Source organism: Neovison vison, chromosome 1 (genome assembly GCF_020171115.1).
Source record: "Neovison vison isolate M4711 chromosome 1, ASM_NN_V1, whole genome shotgun sequence".
In the NCBI taxonomy this organism is placed as follows: Eukaryota; Metazoa; Chordata; class Mammalia; order Carnivora; family Mustelidae; genus Neogale; species Neogale vison.
In genome coordinates, this window is record NC_058091.1 from 85990246 (window position 1) to 86008678 (window position 18433).

General features: G+C 53.9%; 1 protein-coding gene across 3 annotated transcripts in view; it reads right to left on the reverse strand.

Moving 5' to 3' along the window:
* The window catches only part of KCNK5 (potassium two pore domain channel subfamily K member 5), a 37471-nt gene extending 19815 nt beyond the window's left edge, over window positions 1-17656 (reverse strand). The window contains exon 1 of one of the 3 annotated variants that reach the window (XM_044250443.1): window positions 17237-17656. In XM_044250443.1, coding sequence (XP_044106378.1) covers window positions 17237-17422 — 186 coding nt within the window. In that variant the 5' untranslated portion in view covers window positions 17423-17656. Of the gene's footprint in view, window positions 1-1566; window positions 1649-2120; window positions 2172-17236 lie in introns of those variants that run through there. The other 2 variants (XM_044250456.1, XM_044250449.1) reach the window with 2 other exon arrangements.
* Between the last annotated feature and the right edge of the window lie 777 nt (window positions 17657-18433).

Here is an 18433-nt window from a genome sequence, read left to right on the forward strand (position 1 = left end):
CCCATCCCCAGCCGACTGGGGCATGACGTGACCAGGAGAAGAAACAGAGAGCTGTTTTGTGCTGAAGGTACGGAAAAGTACAGCCAGGCGCTCCCAGCACATGGAGGCTGGGTGAGGTGAGGGCTGGTGTAGGGGCTGGAAAACCTCCTGTGCCCAGACCTGGGGCCCAGGACCAGTGAAAGGCCGGGTGACAGGAAACTCTCCAATGGCACAGCCGCAGAATCGTGCCTGTGGGGCCGCCCCACTGCGAACCCCACGAGGCGAAACGGATCAGGACCGCGGCTTACTCGGTCTGTCCTTCATGAGGGCTGTGATGTTAAGCAAAAGGCCTTTCTCAAGTCTGCTTAACCCCCCCCCCCACCGCCTCACCCCAACCCCCAGGCTCTGGCAGCCCTCAGTCTTCTTTGTAGAGTGCAGTAACAGTGAGTGCTCAGGCCTGCAGGGGGCCAGCTAGATCCCCTACCCTAGAGGTCACGACCTCCATTTCTTCCCTTGTAAAATGGGAATACTACTGCCTGCCAACTCTCAGGGTTCTGGATCCAAAGGCTCAGTGGACATGGACACGAGGAGGTTGCACAGGCAAAGCTACAGACGCTCCTGACTTAGAAACTTCTGGTTTCTAAACGCCTCGTGTTGTTGGGGCTCAGGCTCCTAGGGCATTGTGTGTGGCCAGGGAAGGCTCAAAGACAGGAAGGTAAGTGGCACCAGATTTCCAAGTCACCCATGCGGTCCAGCGGGAGAGCGAAACCCGCTCTTCACGCGGCCGCAGAACTCAGTCTCCCACGAAACGCTCTGCATGGGAGGCTTGTCCAGGGAGGTCCGTTTACCCTCAAGTCTGTTGAAGATGACTGCCAGTCCTGGGCCACTGAGGGCCAAACAAGAGCTTGCAGGATACAGCCTGTCACCTCCTAGGAAGAGAGGCGAGATAAGATGGCAGGATGGGAAGGGGTTCCCTTCACCCTCAATCCCTGCAAGGGACCCTGGGGTATCCCCTTTTTGGAGGGGCATGAGGGCAGCTATGCCTGACTGCTATGAAGGCCGCATCTGGCCAGGTACCAGCCCCAAGCCCCATGCAGAACCCACCCAACTTCATCTAACCCAAGGAAAGATGGGGCCAGAAGCACGAACGACCTTGCACTGTGCAGTTCCAAGTCGGGTCTACTGGTTGAGTGTTTGCTGAGCACCAGCCACATGCCCTGATGCTGTGCGCCAAACAAGCCAAGTGCAAGAAACAAGCCCTGCCTAGCAGGATTCGCCGTCCTCGCGCCAGAGACAAGCAGGCAGACAGGAAGTTTCTCGATGGTGGAAGATACCACGACAAAGCAGTGGATAAACATCGAGGCCAGGGGTTCGAGTCATGCCCTTGTCACAAGTCCCAGCAAATGAGCACAAACACAGACAGGGAAACGGAGGCTCGCAAGACGCAAATGACTAGAGCAGAGCCATCTCCCAGCGAGTGGCCTCCCCCAGCTCTGAGAACCACCTGTCCCTCCTCCTCCGTCCCTACCCTTAGGTCTTGCACCTTTCCTGGAGCGGGACCCCAGAAAGAAGCTGGAAAGTCCATACCAGTTCCATCAGTCACCCCTTCTTCCATTCTTTCCAGATTTGTGATGGAAAACATGTTCACGGTTCTCATCCCAAGGCAAAGATGTGCCAACAGACTCACCCAAGCGGTGAACCTGAACCTTAAGTACAGGCTTCCCTCCCAAGGACCGGAGAAGAAAGTTGAATGCTTCACTGGAGATGGGCAGGCTGCGGGAAGGGGGTGGAGCGGGCGATCAGAAGGAATTGAGACCCTGAAGCAACAACTGGAGACCCATGAAAAACGACTAACTTGGGGCGCCTGGGTGGCTTAGTCGGTTAAGTGTCCGCCTTCTGCTCAGTTTGTGATCCCAAGGTCCCGGGATCAAGTCCTGCATCCGGCTCTCCGCTCAGTGGGAAGACTGCTTCTCCCTCTGCCCCCTCCCCCTTCTTGTGCATTCTCTGTCTCTCTTAAATCAATAAATAAAATCTTAAAACACAACAAAACAAAACGACTGACTTCCCACACTCTGGTCCCACCTCCACCGAACCGAGCCTGACCCATGACCCCAGGAATGACCCTCCCACCAAATACCCACTCATCTGGGTCTGATGCGGCTCAGAGGGCAAGGCGGTTCACGGCTCTCTGCAATCTCGCGCTTTCTGGGGTGGAGGGTGGCGGTGCTCACCTCAGAAGGGCTTGCAGGTTTCCGGTGGGTGGTACAGGGAAACCACGTCCGGCGGGTTCCCGGCCCGCCATGCCCGGCACTTCTCTGAGGCGGCCAGGCCAGGCTGGCTGTCCCCTCTACCACCCCAGAGCAGGAATGGAATTTGACTGGACACTGAGAGAAGCCACTGTGCCATTAGAAACCTCCACAGATTCCTATCAACACGCCAGTGCTGTCCAAGAGAACTCTCTGTGCTGATGGAATGTTCTACATCTGAGCAGTCCCATGTGGCTACCAAGCCTTTGAAATGTGGCCAGGGTGACTGAGGAACTAAATTTTAATTTAAAATTAAAGAGCCATGATATTTAGTGATGGCACGTTAAAATTAATTAGCTACATGTGGGTGATTACTGATACTGAATCAAACACGAGACATCCTACCCAATCCTCTCCTAGGCGAGGCGTGCCTTCCCCTGGACCCTCAGGTTCACCCCAGACCTCGGGCTGTCATCTGCGGCACGCTCCTGACTCTGAATTCCGTGCACGCTGACCCAAATCTTGCTCGCTTGTACTTTTGTTCATCGGAAAGGCAGGGCAAGGTCTCCTTGTGGCCCTGTGGGGCTTGCCGGGGCGGGATGCAATGGAACATGGGGCTGTGGGCCTCCGGAAGACACAGTCCCTTGCAGGGGATGCAGACCCCAGCACTGGGCTCAGCCGTTGGGGCTCCCCAGGCTCTGCCAGGCACCTCTCAGGGAGCCCCACTTGGAGGCTGCCAACTCACAGGCGTCCAGTCTCCAGCAGCTTGGTTTGCAGACTGAAGGCCCAGCGGGCATCCCCGGTCTCTGAGACCCTTCCCCTCCAAGTGTTCAACAGCACTGCTGCTAGGGAAGCCACCACTCTGGTAGCTAAATTTAAAAATAATGACAGGATGCTGTTAGCAATCCCAGGACTGACACCGGGTTTCAGAGTGTGTTCTGTTTAAGACCCGGTTTGGCTTTGTGCTTGGTGTTCCTCACACGTTTAAAAATAGCGAGCCTAGAAGCAGCTAATGATATAAATTCAGTTTCTTTGTTTTAAAGGCAATTCAACAGCATTTCAGAAAACTGGGGAGTCAGAGAAAGAAAAAGGCAGCAATCATCCTGCCTCCAACTCAGCACTGACTGCCTTCTGTTTCTGCACCGAGTTTCTGTGACTCAGTGCGAACAGAACCACACGTGAACTTGGGCGCCCTGGCCGCCGTCACCCCCAGGCTGGTTTTCGCCAAACCTGAAGTCCAGGTTCCAGCGCAGGCCCACTTTGGGAACATCAGCGGAAGGACTGGGAGACCACCCCCGCCCTCAGGACCTGGGAGAGGTGTGGAGGGCTGTGTGTGCACACACACAAGACCAGCGTCAGGGAAGGGGAGAGTTTTCTAAGACCTGTATGCGGTGACCCCAACAACGAGCAGGCCCGGAAGCCAGAGGGTCTGACCATAAGCCGCTCTCAGCCCTGGAAGATTCCAACAAGACAGGGCATGCCGGAACAGAGATCTGTGAACTCGGAGGCCTCAGCTGGCTGGGTGCAGAGAGGAACCTTCTAGAACAGGACCCGACAGTGTCCCCCACAACTCTGACGTCGCCCTGCCCCAGGCCGAGATGTGGCTCCATGCCCAGGGAGATAACACTTTGCTGGGCAACCAGCTGAGTTGTCCCAAGAGGGCACGTGCACAGGAGGATGGCAGGGCTGTGGGTGGGCCCACGGCACCTAGTGGGGAGGTGCAGCATCTGGGCAGACAAGTCCAGATTGGAGGTGGGCCTAGATGAAAGGGCTGCAAGGGTCCTGCCTCTAGGCTTTGGAGGCTGGAGAAGACAAGCTAAAGGACAAAGAAACACAGCCTCCCAGTTCACAGTGGTTTTTTTTTACTAATTATCCCTCACGGGGTACTACGTTTGTGATGCAATGGGGCACAGGGTTAGGACCTTGCAGAGCAGGGGAGGAGTGCAGACAAGGCAGAATCCCCCAAGGCAACATGCTCTGATGCCCCAGGGTGCAGAGGTGGTGCCCCAAGAAGAATGGGGAGCCTGCCCTGGCAGCCACAGCCTACAGTGACTTTTCTCCCTTGGGGCCCCTGAAACCCCTGCCACATGGCCCATTACTAATTAATAATCCTTGATCTAAAGTCCCACCCCAACCTCAAAAAGCAGGGATGATGTCCAAGTCTTCCCATGATTTCCACAACCCTTAAACCAGCACTGGGCATACAGCAGGTGCTCGGGAGGTATCTAACTGGCCTTAGTGACCAGGTCCTGGGTTCAGAGAGGGGCAGTGATCTGGTCTAGTTGCGCAGTAAGTCAGCTGAGCAAGCCCCAGGACTTGCCAGTCCCCAGCTCACGGGGCCGCTCCTAAGTAGATCTCTGGGCTGCGGTCGCGTCTGGGGGATGGGAGAGATGGGGTGTTGAAAAGCTGATAATCAGGACACCCTCCCTTTTCCTGCTCCCCAGAGGGGTGCTGACGAGACACTACTGCATCAGCCTGTCCCACTTAGCCCACTCAGCACTTATCCCTCAGTGAGAGGCGGCCCTTCCACCCGCTGCTCCAGGGGGCCGGGATGCTGAGAAGGGAAGGGCATCCTTCCAAAGCTAACAGTGTCAGCATGCATTCCACGATCCGGGAGGCAGGAGCTTTATTTGAACAGCACAGATGGGCCAGGCCTGGGGCTGCTGTTCTTTCTCCTCTGGAGGGTCTGAACAGGTGCCATCCTGCACCAGGGATGTGGGAGGATCAAGGAACTTGCACTAGTCACCACGGACACCCAGGCCCAAATCAACATTCGAGGCCGTACCCTGGGGTCCTCAGCCTACTGCAGGATCACTGATCCCTGTCATCAGCCACACGGGCAGGTGGCACTTCTACTCCAGGAGAAATGGCAAGACTAAAACTATTCCCTCCCAAGGTGGGGACCGGAGTCCTGCTGGGGCTTTGCCCTGGGGAAGCCAAATGTGGGCACAGGTCACAAGTACAGGTTTAGCTGCTGAGGAGGGAGCAGGTAATATGGGGACTCAGATGGAAACCCCACCACTGACAAGCAGTTACATTCCCCCTCCAGCTCCCTGATGCTTTTCTGAAGGCTCGGTTGCTGGGTCCCCTGGCCCACAAATTCTAAGTGAAGGGTCAGCGCCTGTTGGCTTTGTAAGGATGCTGGAGGAAAGGGGCTGAGAGCAGGAAAGGAATTGATAGTCCTGACCCTGAACTCTGGCCTCTACTTACAGGACCCAAGATTTCCTGCTTTAAACCTTTTCACGCTGAAAATGGCAAATAAACCTATGTATGGTCAATGTGGTCGGGGAAACAGTGGTGTCAGAACCCACAAGGCTGTAGAATACAGTGCTCAGCAAAGGCCAGCAAGCAGGCCTGGAATGCTTTTGGGGTGCTAGGAGCCAATGGGTCCCAAGGAGAAAGTGCAGCCCCAAGGAGTGGCTGGTAGCCTAGCAAGATGGGTAGGACTGGCGCCAATTTAGGACTCCCCAGTCTAAATGACGGGGCGCCTCTGCAGAGCTCTGGCTCTGGACACAAAGGCCTGGGTTCAGGCCACTAACTAGCTGTGTGACCTTGGTTATGTCATTTAATCTCTCTGCTTCAGATGCCTTAACTGCAAAATGAGGTTCCCCACAGCACTTATCTTGTCATTGCTGTGGAAGGAGGGCTGACGCAAGTGGTGATGGCCCTCGCCCAGCCTGTGGCTCCCTTTCCATCACCAAGAGCCACCGTTCCTTCTGGTTACGGTTACACCGTGACTATGGTCCTGCCCCCGCAGCCACCCTTCCCTGCAGTGACTTGCGTTACTAGCGGATACAGACCTCGAGTTCTTGGTAAGAACTGAAAACTTGCGATGCTTCTACAACGTCTTAAAACGCCTCTCCTCCCTCATGAGATGGCCTTCTGTCTATATGGAGGTCAACTGGGATCAAAGGGACGGGTCCAGAAAGAGGCCGATAGTTGAGTCCAAATGACAGAGGCCACAGCAAGAATGTTAGCTTGGTCTGACCGAGAAGCCACCGAGGGTTTTCTGGGTTGGGGGTCACGATCTGAGTCTATGAAGACCCCTGACAGCTGTGACACTGGCCAGGACAGCCATTAGGAGGTGTGGTGGTCACCTTTCAACCTAACTCTCGGGGACCTTGCTTCCAAGATGACTTCCCTAATTGCCCCACTTAGCTCTAATTACTGCTTCACTCTCCTTCCCCGCCCCTGGTGAGCACAGTAACCTGGGGAAAGTTACATAACCTCCTAAGGACTGGGCCTTGGCTCCAGGGCTATCCCGGGAGGCCGGTTAGGTAACCACTAAGCTTCCTTCAGCCTCCCAATTTATGATTCACTGCCAGGAGAGGTGCCCAGAGCTTGACCCTCCTCCCCCATCAGCCTCCTCTGCCAGCCTCCAAGTGGGGTGCTCTAGGCTCTGGAGAAACCAGCTAACAGCAGCTCCCTGGGTGTAAACACTTGGGGTGCAGGGTCCTGTGATAGGGCGACTCCCTGGGAGGCCTCCGATCCTTTCTGCTCCAGGCTCTGGACAGCCCTAAAAAAACCATCCTCCTTACAGAGCTTATAGTTGCTTCCATCTCAACTCCTGCCTCTCGTCCCATAAAAACTCACTAGTTAGGGTGGGGAAGCTGCCACTTGAGGTGCCAGGAAGGCGTGTGCTGGGCAGGGTAGGAAATCAGGCAGGCCTGGTTAGTCTCCAGAGAATCAGTGCTTGGCACCCCAAAACACCACCATGGTTTTGGTTTAAAGGCCATTTAAAAGGGGATTTGAGACAGGGTGACAAATGGCTTGGTAGAAAAATACTCTGGACCTGGGCAAGCAGAGCCGGTTTACCGGTAGAACTTAGTTCTACCATCTGTCCCCACCCAGCTCCTCACCAGGCCTCAGTTTTCCTACCTAGCAAATGGGATGGTGTTTCACTGCCACACCTCTGTCAGGCCCAGAGAGGTCACAGGAAGGCACCTTGGATGAAGGGGTCTGCACAGACCCATGGCAAGGCCCAGGGTGGGAATCTGGGAAGGGCAGGAAGCCTGTGTATCCGCGAGCTTCTTGGGGTCCTCCAGGTACTTCAGGCAACAATGTGCAACACTCCTGCTCTGTTCCCTGGGGCCAACACCCTCAGTCCACTGTGCAAGGCTCCCCGTGACTGGGGCCCTGAGGGAGAAAAAACCCAAGGCAGGCTCCAGCCGGGCCAGAGTGATCAGGTCAAGACATGCCCCTCTCCCCGAAGAACAGCTCGGCCTTTGCTCCTGTTCCTCAGCAGGCTCTGAAGGCCTCGACCTGTCTCCACGAGGGAGGGGCAGGGGTGTTTCTTGCCTCCCCCAGCAGGTCCACTTGCCTTCTTGGGTTTCTGCAGTCCTTGGTCTGAAGGCATTCCCCAAAAGGCAGGGATGGGGCTCATTCTCTTTGCAGCAGGTTTCAAACAGGTTTGGGCACATAGTATGTGCTTAGTAAATATCTGCTGAAGAAAGCACTGGATGGCTATTTGCTCTGCCTCAAGTTCCTTGAAAGCAGACCACGGTGAGCCTGGCCGGCTGGCCCCAAGTAGGAGGGGGGGAACTTGGTGGAGGGAGCAGGGGCTGGACAGATTGGCCTTGTTAATCCCAGGAGAAACAAGTTTAGCAGAAGTTTATGAAATATGGGATGGGGAGAGGAAGCAGGGAAGGGAGTTCCCAGAGATAAAGACCCAGAGAGGGGGAGCTGTTACAAGTTCCTCGAAGAGGGAAGAGACAGCAATAAACTGAATTTAAAGGCTAACTTGGAGCTGACAGCAGGGCCACAGCAAGTGACCTCCACGCACATTTTCTCCTACCATCTCCTGTGATCTCCACCCACCAAGATGGGTAACACTGTTCCCACTTTCCAATGGAATAGGGTGCTCAGGGTTGCACAGCTTGCAAAGGTGCTGTGACTTGAAAAGCCTGTCCTTAATCACTAGGAAACGTGGCCCCGGCTCGTGAGGCTTGAAGCGGAAAGTGGGAGCACATTTGATAATGGCATTCCCCTCCCCTCCTCCTTTCCACAATTCCCAGCCTATGAGGCCACGGGCCAGAGTCTGGGCCTGGCTCAATGCACCTAGACAAGAGCCTTGATCTTCAAGAGGCCCAGCCCGTCCTGACTGGACATGGAAATGGAAGGCCCACAAGGCTCTCAGCATCCCCCTCAGAGCCAGGCACACCACTGGGCACCTGGGGCCCAAAAGACATTGTGAGCACAGCAGTGGGCAATTACATCCACAGGCTTCTTGCACGTGTCTGTAGACCTGGGCTGAGGGAGGGGAGACATGTCCCTGCCCAGGCAGGGCTCCTACGGTCTAGCTGGACCTAATTTAATAGGCACTATGAGCGTTCTTGAGTGCATGGATGAATTTACTTTGAGGGAAATGGGAGTCCAGAGCTCGGCACAAACCAGCACCACAGGCAGAACTGGAATCAGGGTAGAATCCACTATTTCCTACACAGTGGTTCAGGTCTGAGTCTGTCAGCCCCAGCAGTAAGCACAGACAAAGGGAGGGACTTTGAACGTGGTACTGGCCTGGCCATCAAGCACCCTGCTAGACTTTTCTCCTGGGGCCCCCTGGGGGGGGGGGGGAGAGAAAGCTTCTCCCTCCCAGGAAGAGCCTAGCTAAGCAGCTGCAGCCAGATTACACTGGGCCATGGGAGGTGACAACAGCCACAGTACACAATCCTGCCTAAATATTTCGGCAGGAAACCCAAATATTTAGATGGAAAAGAGGAAAAATAGAAAAATAGAATGCACATTTCAAAGGCAATCAAAGGGACCTGTCTACCAAAGGCCCTCTGAAAGGGGAAGTGGGTGGGTGTGACTGCCCCCTATGAGGGTATAATTCTGACCCGGGATCCTTTGTGATTACCCACCACGTGAGGCCATCTGCACCTGGAATCCTCCAGAATAGGAAGAGTTTGATGGGGACCTGGGACGAGCCTGGGCCCTGCTGGACAGGAAGAGGGGGCCAACCTGCTATATGTTTAGATGTGGACCATTAATTCTTTTGAGGGGAGGGCTGTGGGTGAACTTGAAAGAAATAGGAAATGGTGGGGAACTCCACTAGGAGGAATCTGGTGCACTTTACCATCTGTATCTCCATCTCCAGATCCAAAGCTCAGTCCGCGGTGGGGCCTGAAACAGCCATCAGAAACAGCCCTCCCCCCCGCCAGAGAGATGGGGCACAGGGTCGGCAGCTAACAGGCAGCAAGTCACCAGCTGCATGCGCCAGGCACTCTGCCTAGTATGTTTCCACGGACTCTGTGGACATGAGGGAGATACTGTACTACCGTCCCATTTCACAGATGAGGAGGCTGACCTGCTCAAGGTCACGCAGCTTGGTAAACATCCTGATAGCTGAGGCATTGAAGACACCATGCAAACCTGACCCTTTACTGCCTCCAAGCCTCTGCTCCTTGTTTTTTTTTTTTTTTTCTACTTTTCCACCCTACACAGAACAGAAAGGTCCACAGTGTGGACTCCAGGTTCAAATCCTCATTCTTACTTCCTAGACGTAGAGCCTCTAGGATGAACCTGTGTGGTCCATTCTGTGGCTCTTCCCAGGATGCAGTGCTGGTTAGAGCCATTCCAGCAGAGGGCTGTGCATGGATTCATGAGGTGAGGCACCCAAGAGTCCCCACAGCCTATGGCTAAGCAAGCGCTCACACCACTCCTACCCCAACCCCTGTACTCCAACCCCTGGGCTGTTTCTCCACTCCTGGCTCTGAAGTCAACAGGGCAGGGTGAATCTCAGCCTCTAGTTAGCCATGTAGACCCAGGCAAATCCCCTGGCCTCCATTTCCCTAGAAAATGGGCACAGCAGTAACATTTCCCACACTGGACTCTTAAGGAGACACAGTCAGAGAACCAGCCCAAGGCTGGCATGCAGTAAGAATTCGGCAGCACGCTCCCAGGCGCTGCTAGCTACACCACTATCTTTCCAGCGTGCCTTAGATCTGCTTCTTTCAATTTGAGAGTGGAGGTTCATCTCTCAATGACTGACACTCAGAACCTCCGGGTACACTTACCAGTATCAACACGGTGATAGGTCCTTTTACTTTTCTTCCTCTAGACTGGGGGCTCCCTGAGGGCAGGGGTTATGTGTGGGTCAGACCCAGATCCCCTGCCAGCCAAGGGGTCCTACAGGCCTCAGGAAACAGGAACCGAATCCTCTGAGGCCCTGTGACCCTCGTCCATCTCTCTGGCCTCTACCATCTGCAACCCATCACTCAGCACCAGGACCGCATTTCCCTTCATTCCACCACTGTGACCATTTCTCTCCCTAGTGAGGCTGAACTCCCGAGGGCTAAGGCCCCTGCCTGGTTTCTGAGGCTTCAGCACACACTAAAATGCTGGCTAGCAGGGAGGCCCTTCTGTGAGCCCACTCTTTCTTTTGCCCCGATCTCTGATATTTAGGGACCAGATGAACCCCTCACCAAAAACCCAGAGGCCCCAGGCAGCTGTACAGGGCTGGACTACACCAAACGCACTTTTGCATAAAGGGACAACTAAGGCATAATTTGGTCAAATGGGGCGGGGGGCGCTGTGGCAGGGACCCAGACCTGATTGTCCAAGGGGCTCATGGTAAAAGGAGAAGGTGCCCTAACTGAAAGTTGGGTTTGGGGGGGTTGCTGAGGGTTCTGTGGGCTTTGGTGGAAAAACCCACACTCCATCACATCAGAAGGAGGAAGGGAAGAAGCATCCTTATCAGAACACCCATGGGGTGAAGGGATCAGCCCACAGAAATGCTGTTTTCGAGTCAAATACTCCACTTCTTTAAAGTTGCAAAGCCGGTGAAGGAAGAGGGAACTTTCTGAAATGCTGTTCACTCCCTTATTTGAAAATTACAAAAATTTGGTCAGTTCAAATTCCTTGGCTAAACTCAGAGGGCTTCATCATCTGACCCTCACCCTCCAGCCCTGTGGCTGCTGCCCAGGATCATCAGGCAGTTTTCCTCCTCCCTGAGAGCTGTGGGCACGAAAGATCTATTACCCCCCAGCCCCCCCCCACCTTATTTGTTCAGCAACTTAAAAATCTCACTGATGCACACCCAGAAGAGGGACTCTGGATCATACGGTTCCACTTCTAATTTCCTGAGGAACCTCAGCACTGTTTTCCATAATGGTTGCACCATTTTTCTCAAAGAGACAAATACTCTATGATTCCACTTGAAAGGTATTTAAAGTAGCCAGACTCACAGGAACGGAACATAAATTGCTCATTAGCAGGGACTGGTGGAAAGGGGAAATGGGAGCTGTTTAATGGAGGTAGAATCTGGTTTGCAAGATGAAAAACTTCTGGAGATCTGTCTCACCACAGCATGAGTATACCTAACATGAAGGAAACGTACTCTTAAAAGTGCTTAAGATGGGGAAAAAAATGGATATGATGGTAAACTCTGTTATGTGTTTTTTACTGCAATTAAAAAAAAAAATGGTTGACATTTTTTCTGCTTCAGGAAGGTCCTCCTGATCCTGTATGAGCCAGACTTGTGTGGGCAGCCCCCTCCCAGTGCAAGGGTGTCTAGGGATAGTAGCAGGGGCAGTGGAACTAACATTTAGTGAGGACTGACTATGCGCCCAGCACAGGTCAAGGCAAGCAATGAGGGTGCTATTGTGGCCTGCCTTCTGAGGCCAGCCCATAACCATGACACCCGGCAAGGATGGGACTCTTGCAGCAAAAGCAAGGGCCCCACGGTTGGTGGGGCGAGTGGGACTTGGAGGGCAGCGTGTCAACCCATCCCCGGGGAGGGTGGACAGCTCAGGCCTCCTCTGTCCTATTCAGAGAGTCCCGGAGAACTCTCACTGAAATCTCCAAGGACCCTCGCCTTGACTTGCTCCACTCTCCAACAGGCAAACCTATTTCACTTGGTTTCTTCTAGTATCCAGCACACTTGGCCTCTCTGTATCACCCAGTTCTGGCCATGTAGTTCTTCAGCACTGGTCGGATCTAGCAATCCAATTTGTAGAAAGACTCTCTTGGGCATTCTGTCTCAGGAGTACGGCTCCTCTGTTCCCCAAAGCCTTATACTTCCCTGCTCCCCACCCCCACCCCCACCACACATAGAATTCAGAGGCTGAGCCCAATCTGACAGCAAACAGCCAAGTTCAAGATGAAAGCCCTTGGCCTGAGGTCAGAGCCAGCCAAGCACAGCATCCAAAACTGGAGGATTGTTTCTTTTAAACGCCAAACTATAAATAGGGCAAAATCCCAGGAAAATACTTAGATGCAACAGTCCTCACCTCCCTTGCACCCCCTCCTATAGGACTCCCCCCACCTCCACTAGAATCTTTCAACACTTGCTAATTCCCACCGTCTGAGAAGTCTCTAATACCATGCCATCTGTAATCATCCTAAGGGTTCTAGTAAAACTCTCCAAACGATGCAATAAAAATTCACTTTAACTGTTGAAACTCTAGAGCAGTTAACGGAGGCAGATTTATTGATTAAAGAACTCGTTTTTTTTTTTTTGGCGGCCCTCAACTTTGAGAGAGGAACATCAACAGACAAGCCATGAGGAGGGGACCTCCTTCTTCCAATTATTCCTCTCAAAAACCCGACTTCTCTACTTTCCACTTCTCCAGTTCTAGACAGGGAGGACCCAAGTTCACACTACTGACGTGGAGGCCTCCGTGATCTTGGATAATCAAAAGATCTATTGTGTTCCCTTTACTTACAAAGGCAGTTAAGCAGACCAGTGTGCTTTACCACTTCCAACAAGGCTTGAAACAAAAGAGGTTTTCATGTTAACCCTCAATTCTCAAAAAAATTCAATTAAGGTGCCCCATTCTCAGCATTTTGGGCAGATATAACTTTAGCACATAATCCCTGGTTATATTTTCAAATTTTGGGAGGACTGGTGTTAGTGACTTGAGGTCAGACCTTTAAAATTGGAATCCGCTCGACTGGTACAGATGGTAACAGGTATGTTAAGAAGGTTCTAGGAAATAAAAGGAGAGGGGTCTGGCACACATGGAAAACTTCCAATTAGGATAATGCAGTTTGAAGCTGGCAAGGAGGCCAGCAGGATCTGAAAGGCTTCTGGGAACTGGTCAGATACATGAGAAGTCCAGCCAAACCCAGAGGTAGGGATGGGGCATCCAGTAGAAGGCAGGGTCTGGAGCCAGCCCTACCACACCCCTAGGAGACATGGGGGAATCTGGGAAGCCACAGCAGGAGCACCACTCTCTCCTCCCTTCTTCTTCCTCTCAAACCCTCCTAATTTCAAGACCCTACTTGAGGTCATGGCCTCCAGAGAGCCCTCCCTGAACCCTCAGGCTGGTCCTGGGGGCCCTCTCGAGCTACCCCATCCTGGGGAGTTTACTCATCCTTCTTCCCAGAAGCGAGTTTCAGCCTGGCGGGTGTCTTAACCCATCTTTGCACTCCCAGAGCCTTGCCTAGTGCCTGGCACACAGTGGGCCCTTAGTAGACGCTTGCTGACTAATTCTCATGTACTTCGGAATACAGCACAGTGTGAAATCTGACTCTGTGCCATATAATCCTGGGCAAGTTATATATCACTGTTCCCCTCTATAAAAGGGGGTGGTCACCAAGATGAAATTAAAATAAGAACATCTATAAAGTACTTATTGGAAGCTCTGGTGCACAGTGAGTTCTCATATCCTTCCTGTTTATGATCACCACACACCGGAGGTGAAGGCTGGAGAAGGATCACTGCTCCCCTTTACCCCAACCCTTTGCTTTCTTGTGCTGCCAAGGGAGGGGCGGACTGAGGCTTACCGCAGTCACAGAGGAGGTGCTGGCTTGGCCAGGCCCCACACAGGAGGCCTGTGTGCCAATGCCTGTTCTAGCGGAAAGAGAAAATAGAATTCCCCAGCCGGCCAGAGTCCACCTGAACCAATCCCCAGAGCTCACTCACAGACTAACCAGTCAACAGCTTCACATGCCCAAGGAGGGCAAAGGTGCACAAGGAATGGGCTCTGGAGTGCTCCTGCGGTGTCGCCAAGGCCATTTCAACCTCCCTGAGCTTCGTTTCCTTATCTTAATACGTAAGATTGCTGTAAGGAGTAACTAAGGCAGGTAAAACGCCTTGTCACTGGGTCACCAATAAATGCTAACAACAGCAGGAGGCGTGTCTTTTCTCCCAAGTCACACCTGCATGCATCTTGCCTAACGCTTCTGCTTGATCTGGTCCTCACTGGACCCTCATTTTGCAGGTGGGGAAAAGAGGCAAAGTTAAATGGCTTGATGGGTAAATGGCCAAGCCAGATGACAATACCAGCCTGTGCCCTCTCTCATAAAATGCACATGCTACCCACAACGCCCAGTGCACGAGGCATTCAGTCAATGCTAACTGCCCTTATGGAAACCGCTGCAACTTAGGAAGAGGCTGGTGGAACAAGGCTTGGGAGCAAGGTTCCAAAGTGTTTCTGAAGGCAGGAAGGAGGGCGACCACGTGATCTGAGGCCGGTGCGGGTGGGGAGGTTTGAGGTTTGAAAGTTGGCCTCCACCTCAGTTCAACCACAGCTTGTACAGGGAGGAAGCACATGAAACTTGGGGTCTATTTCCAAAGATCTAACGAAAGGTGAGCGGTGTGTTGCGTTAACTCCCTTTGCATGCTTTTGAAAGTACAGGCCGTTTCCAGGGTAAGAAAAACCCCAGCCCAGACTGCACCGCCCCCCCACTTTCTAACAACCCCTCCCAAGAGCCCACCCCAACCTCAGGAATTCCTAGCCTGGGACTTCTTTAGGATTACAAAGGGGATTCAGAACCTGACAAAACACAGAACCTCAGGTGGGCCAGATGGGAAAGAAGTTTAAGTTTTCAGAGACTGAGTCTTCGTGGTTTTTTTTTTTTTTCCCTTAAGCCAATTTCCTAGGGCTGAAGGCAATGCTTCAAGTCAGAACAGAAAACAGAGCCAGGCAATTTCTGCAGACTAAAAAGTGACGCTAGCAAAATGCTTCCCCTGGTCAGTTTTCAGTTCTTGGGTTTTTCCTATGATGGGAGTAGACTCGCTCAGTTGGAAAAGGTTTGAGAGTTTTCTGGCCAGGGATGAGGAACAGGGCTGTCCATAATCGTCTCTAAATCAGACTGGCCTGATGCTCAAATCTAAAAATTACCTGCGCACTTATGCGGGGCCATCATTGGCGGGTTTAAGAGGACCTCCAAACAAGAAGCATTTTGTTTGCTCGAACACCTTAGGAAAGCTGCTTAACTTCCAAAGCTACTACCACCAGCTGCACGCGGCTGCCTTACCCTGACCGCCCCCCTTTCCCCTCTCCTTGGGTTTTGAAGTTTATTTTCCCACATTCAGCCTTGAATTCTTTCCTTCCTTCCCCTGCTGTGGCGAAAAGGGAAACACTTCGAGGGCAGCTTGATTCTTCATCACCCGCGCCTGCTCTCTTCCCCCTCTAAACAAAGCCCTGGAAGAAACTAAACAACAACTAGTTCTCCGGGGAAATTGTTTCCTCAAGGGAAATTATAAAGTGACCCCTCCCCAACGCGCACACACAGGGCACGCACTGGAAGGCGCTCCTGCTATGGGGGGTGAAACCACACAATTACCCTCTGAGCCCATGCTCCCCACCAAACCTCACCTCTCCTGGGCCCCCACTCTGGGGATGGCTACAGGTCCAGAGACTCTCCCCACTAAAATCCAACACCAAACCTGCCCAACCTCCCCTCTTGCTGGCCTCTGGGAGCTCAAGTCTGTACTTGCCCAAATGCTGGTAAGTACTTATATGCTCAAGTGTGTGAATGTCCATTGATTTCAGGACAAAAAGGAAGTGGCCAAGGCAAGACCTGCTCAGGTGCTCCACAGCGTTCAACTTCCCAGCCGTCCAGGGCAGGGAAGACAGATGAAGACCGGTTCGTTCTCATTTCACATATGGGGAGATTTGAGACCGGGTCAAATGAGAGACAACTAAACAACCATAAAACGTTGGGGGCCTGCTACAGATTAAGTGTTTGTTCCATCAAACCTTCTTTCTGGCATCTTTCGCCCCAAGAGAAATCTAACACCTTGGACAATCTCCCTCTAGTCCACCCCCCAATCTAGAACCTTCACCAGCTCTTATATCCAGGCTCTGGTCCTTCCACTGGAGGGAGGCCATTAATGCAGGCCAAGAGGATGGATGGTTAAGGCCAAGGACCTCTGAGTAACTGGAGCAAAGGGCCCTGGGTCCCCAAACAGACTCAAGGTCCCAACCAGAATTGTCAGCTCCAGTTTATCCCAGTGAGGTCAAAGCCATCCATAGAACACAAGGAGAAGATAAGAGGCTTTCAATCCCAACACGGAGGAGAAACTACCCCCCAACAACTCCCATTCTGCTCAACCTCTCCTTCCCCCTAAAAAACGATCCCCAGCATTTTGTTCCTTTGTTCAAGCTGCTACTTTCACAAACTTTAACTCCAAGCCTAGGGGGAGGAGGGGGACTGTCTCCGAGAGATAAGCCCTGCCGGAAGCGTGAGCGCGTCCCCAGCATTCCAGCCATCGCCCCCCACCCCCCATCCAGGGTGCTCTGGCAGGACAGAGCCACCTACCCACTTCCTGAGGGGGTAGGCTTTGCTCAGGCTGGGGCTGGGGCGGACCCTCCACCGACTCCGCGGGGCTCACATTTGCGAAGAAAAACCGCGCGGGCGCGGCACCGGCCTGGAGCTGGGAGGTGGAGATGCGAAGGAGTGGCACCCGGCTCGCCTCCCGAACTCCGGGAGCGTCTCCAAGTGAAGATAAATGCCTTTATCCGCCCTCCAGCCCCCTTCCAAGCAGGGAGGTACCCGCACACTCACACCGAGCCACCACGAAGTCTGGTTCACTCGGGGGTGAACCTCAACTTCTCTCGGGACAAACCGGGTTCCCAAAGAATCTCGGCGCTTTCGTCACTCCGGCGTCTACCGGTGAACGACAGATCCCAGCAGCCAGACCCATGCGAGACATCCTTTCCTGCCACCCCCAGGACTACCCACGGGGACTGTGGGTTATCCAAAGCTGTGAAGGACAGCCCTTCAGCACTCCGGACTCTCAGGCCGGCTCTAAGTGTGTAGGGGCACGGACGGCGGCTCACCTGCAAGATCTTGTCCAGGCCCTCCTGGCCCAGACACGGGAACTCCTTGAGCAGATGCAGTTTCTGTGTATAGTAGTTTTTCTTGGCCTCTTTCCAGTGCGGCTCCTCGAGCACCTCGAAGATCGCTGCCCCGATGGCCAGGTAGAAGATGATGGCCGAGGTGAGCAATGGGCCCCGGTCCACCATGGCTCCTGAGCGGCTGCCTCCTGGAGAAAGCCTCCCCTAGCCCCAGCGGCTCCTGGTCCACGCGCTCTCCAGCCTCTGCAAACAGCTGTTTGAATTTGGAGCTCCGCATGCGCAGTGTCCTATTCCTCCACCCCCCCGGCGCCGCTCCCCGGACAAAGTTGCTCTGTCAAATTGGCCCACCGAGCGCGGGTAACTGTACGAAGCTTTCCTCCCGCAGGCGGGGTTGCGGGGGGGGGTGGGAGGCGGGCGGACACCAAGGTGGGGGCAAGGGGGCGCCCTGCCTCGCGGGGCTGAAAGGAGCTGGGAGGGGGTGGAATTAAGGCCAGACTCTGGGGAGACACGTGGGCCGTCCTCCGCGAGCTAGAGCAGTGTGCGCCGCGCCCGCCTCCGCGCGCCTCTTTAACCAGCGCCCCGCGCCTGATTCCCGTGGGGGGAGGGGCCCCCGCAGGCCCCGCCTCCTCGCCTGCACCGCCCGCCCCCTCCACCCCGCGCAGGCCCCGCCCTGCGCAGGCCCCCAACGAGGTGCGCACAGTGCATTTTGGTGCTCCGTGCGCTCCCGGTGCGGCCGCCAGGGGAAGCTGCGGGCCCCGCGGTGCCACAGGGTTGGGGTCTCCGGGGCTCGCGTTGGCGTTTTGTGCTGGTGGTAGTAACTAAGAGGAGTGTGTACCTATTGACTAGGGTCGGGAAGTTAGTACTATTCTTATTTTAATTGTAATTCAACTTCCATCCTCCGACGTTTCTGCCAAGAAAGTTTGATTCTCTCGGTCTCTTTCTTTTATACCTTCCTGTAAGCCGGGTTGGAGGTGGCAGCGGCGCTGGGCGGGAAGACTAGAAAGGGGCTGGAGAGGCTGTAGAGAATCAGGATAGCAGGAGCTAATGCAGCCACAAAGGCGAGACTCCCCGCTCTTGGCCCATTTTCACCTGCCTTGGTGAGACCCCCCACATTGAGAAGGCGCTGTTGAGGCTTCACTGTTGTAGGTGCCTATTCTGCAACCCTCACGTACACCCACA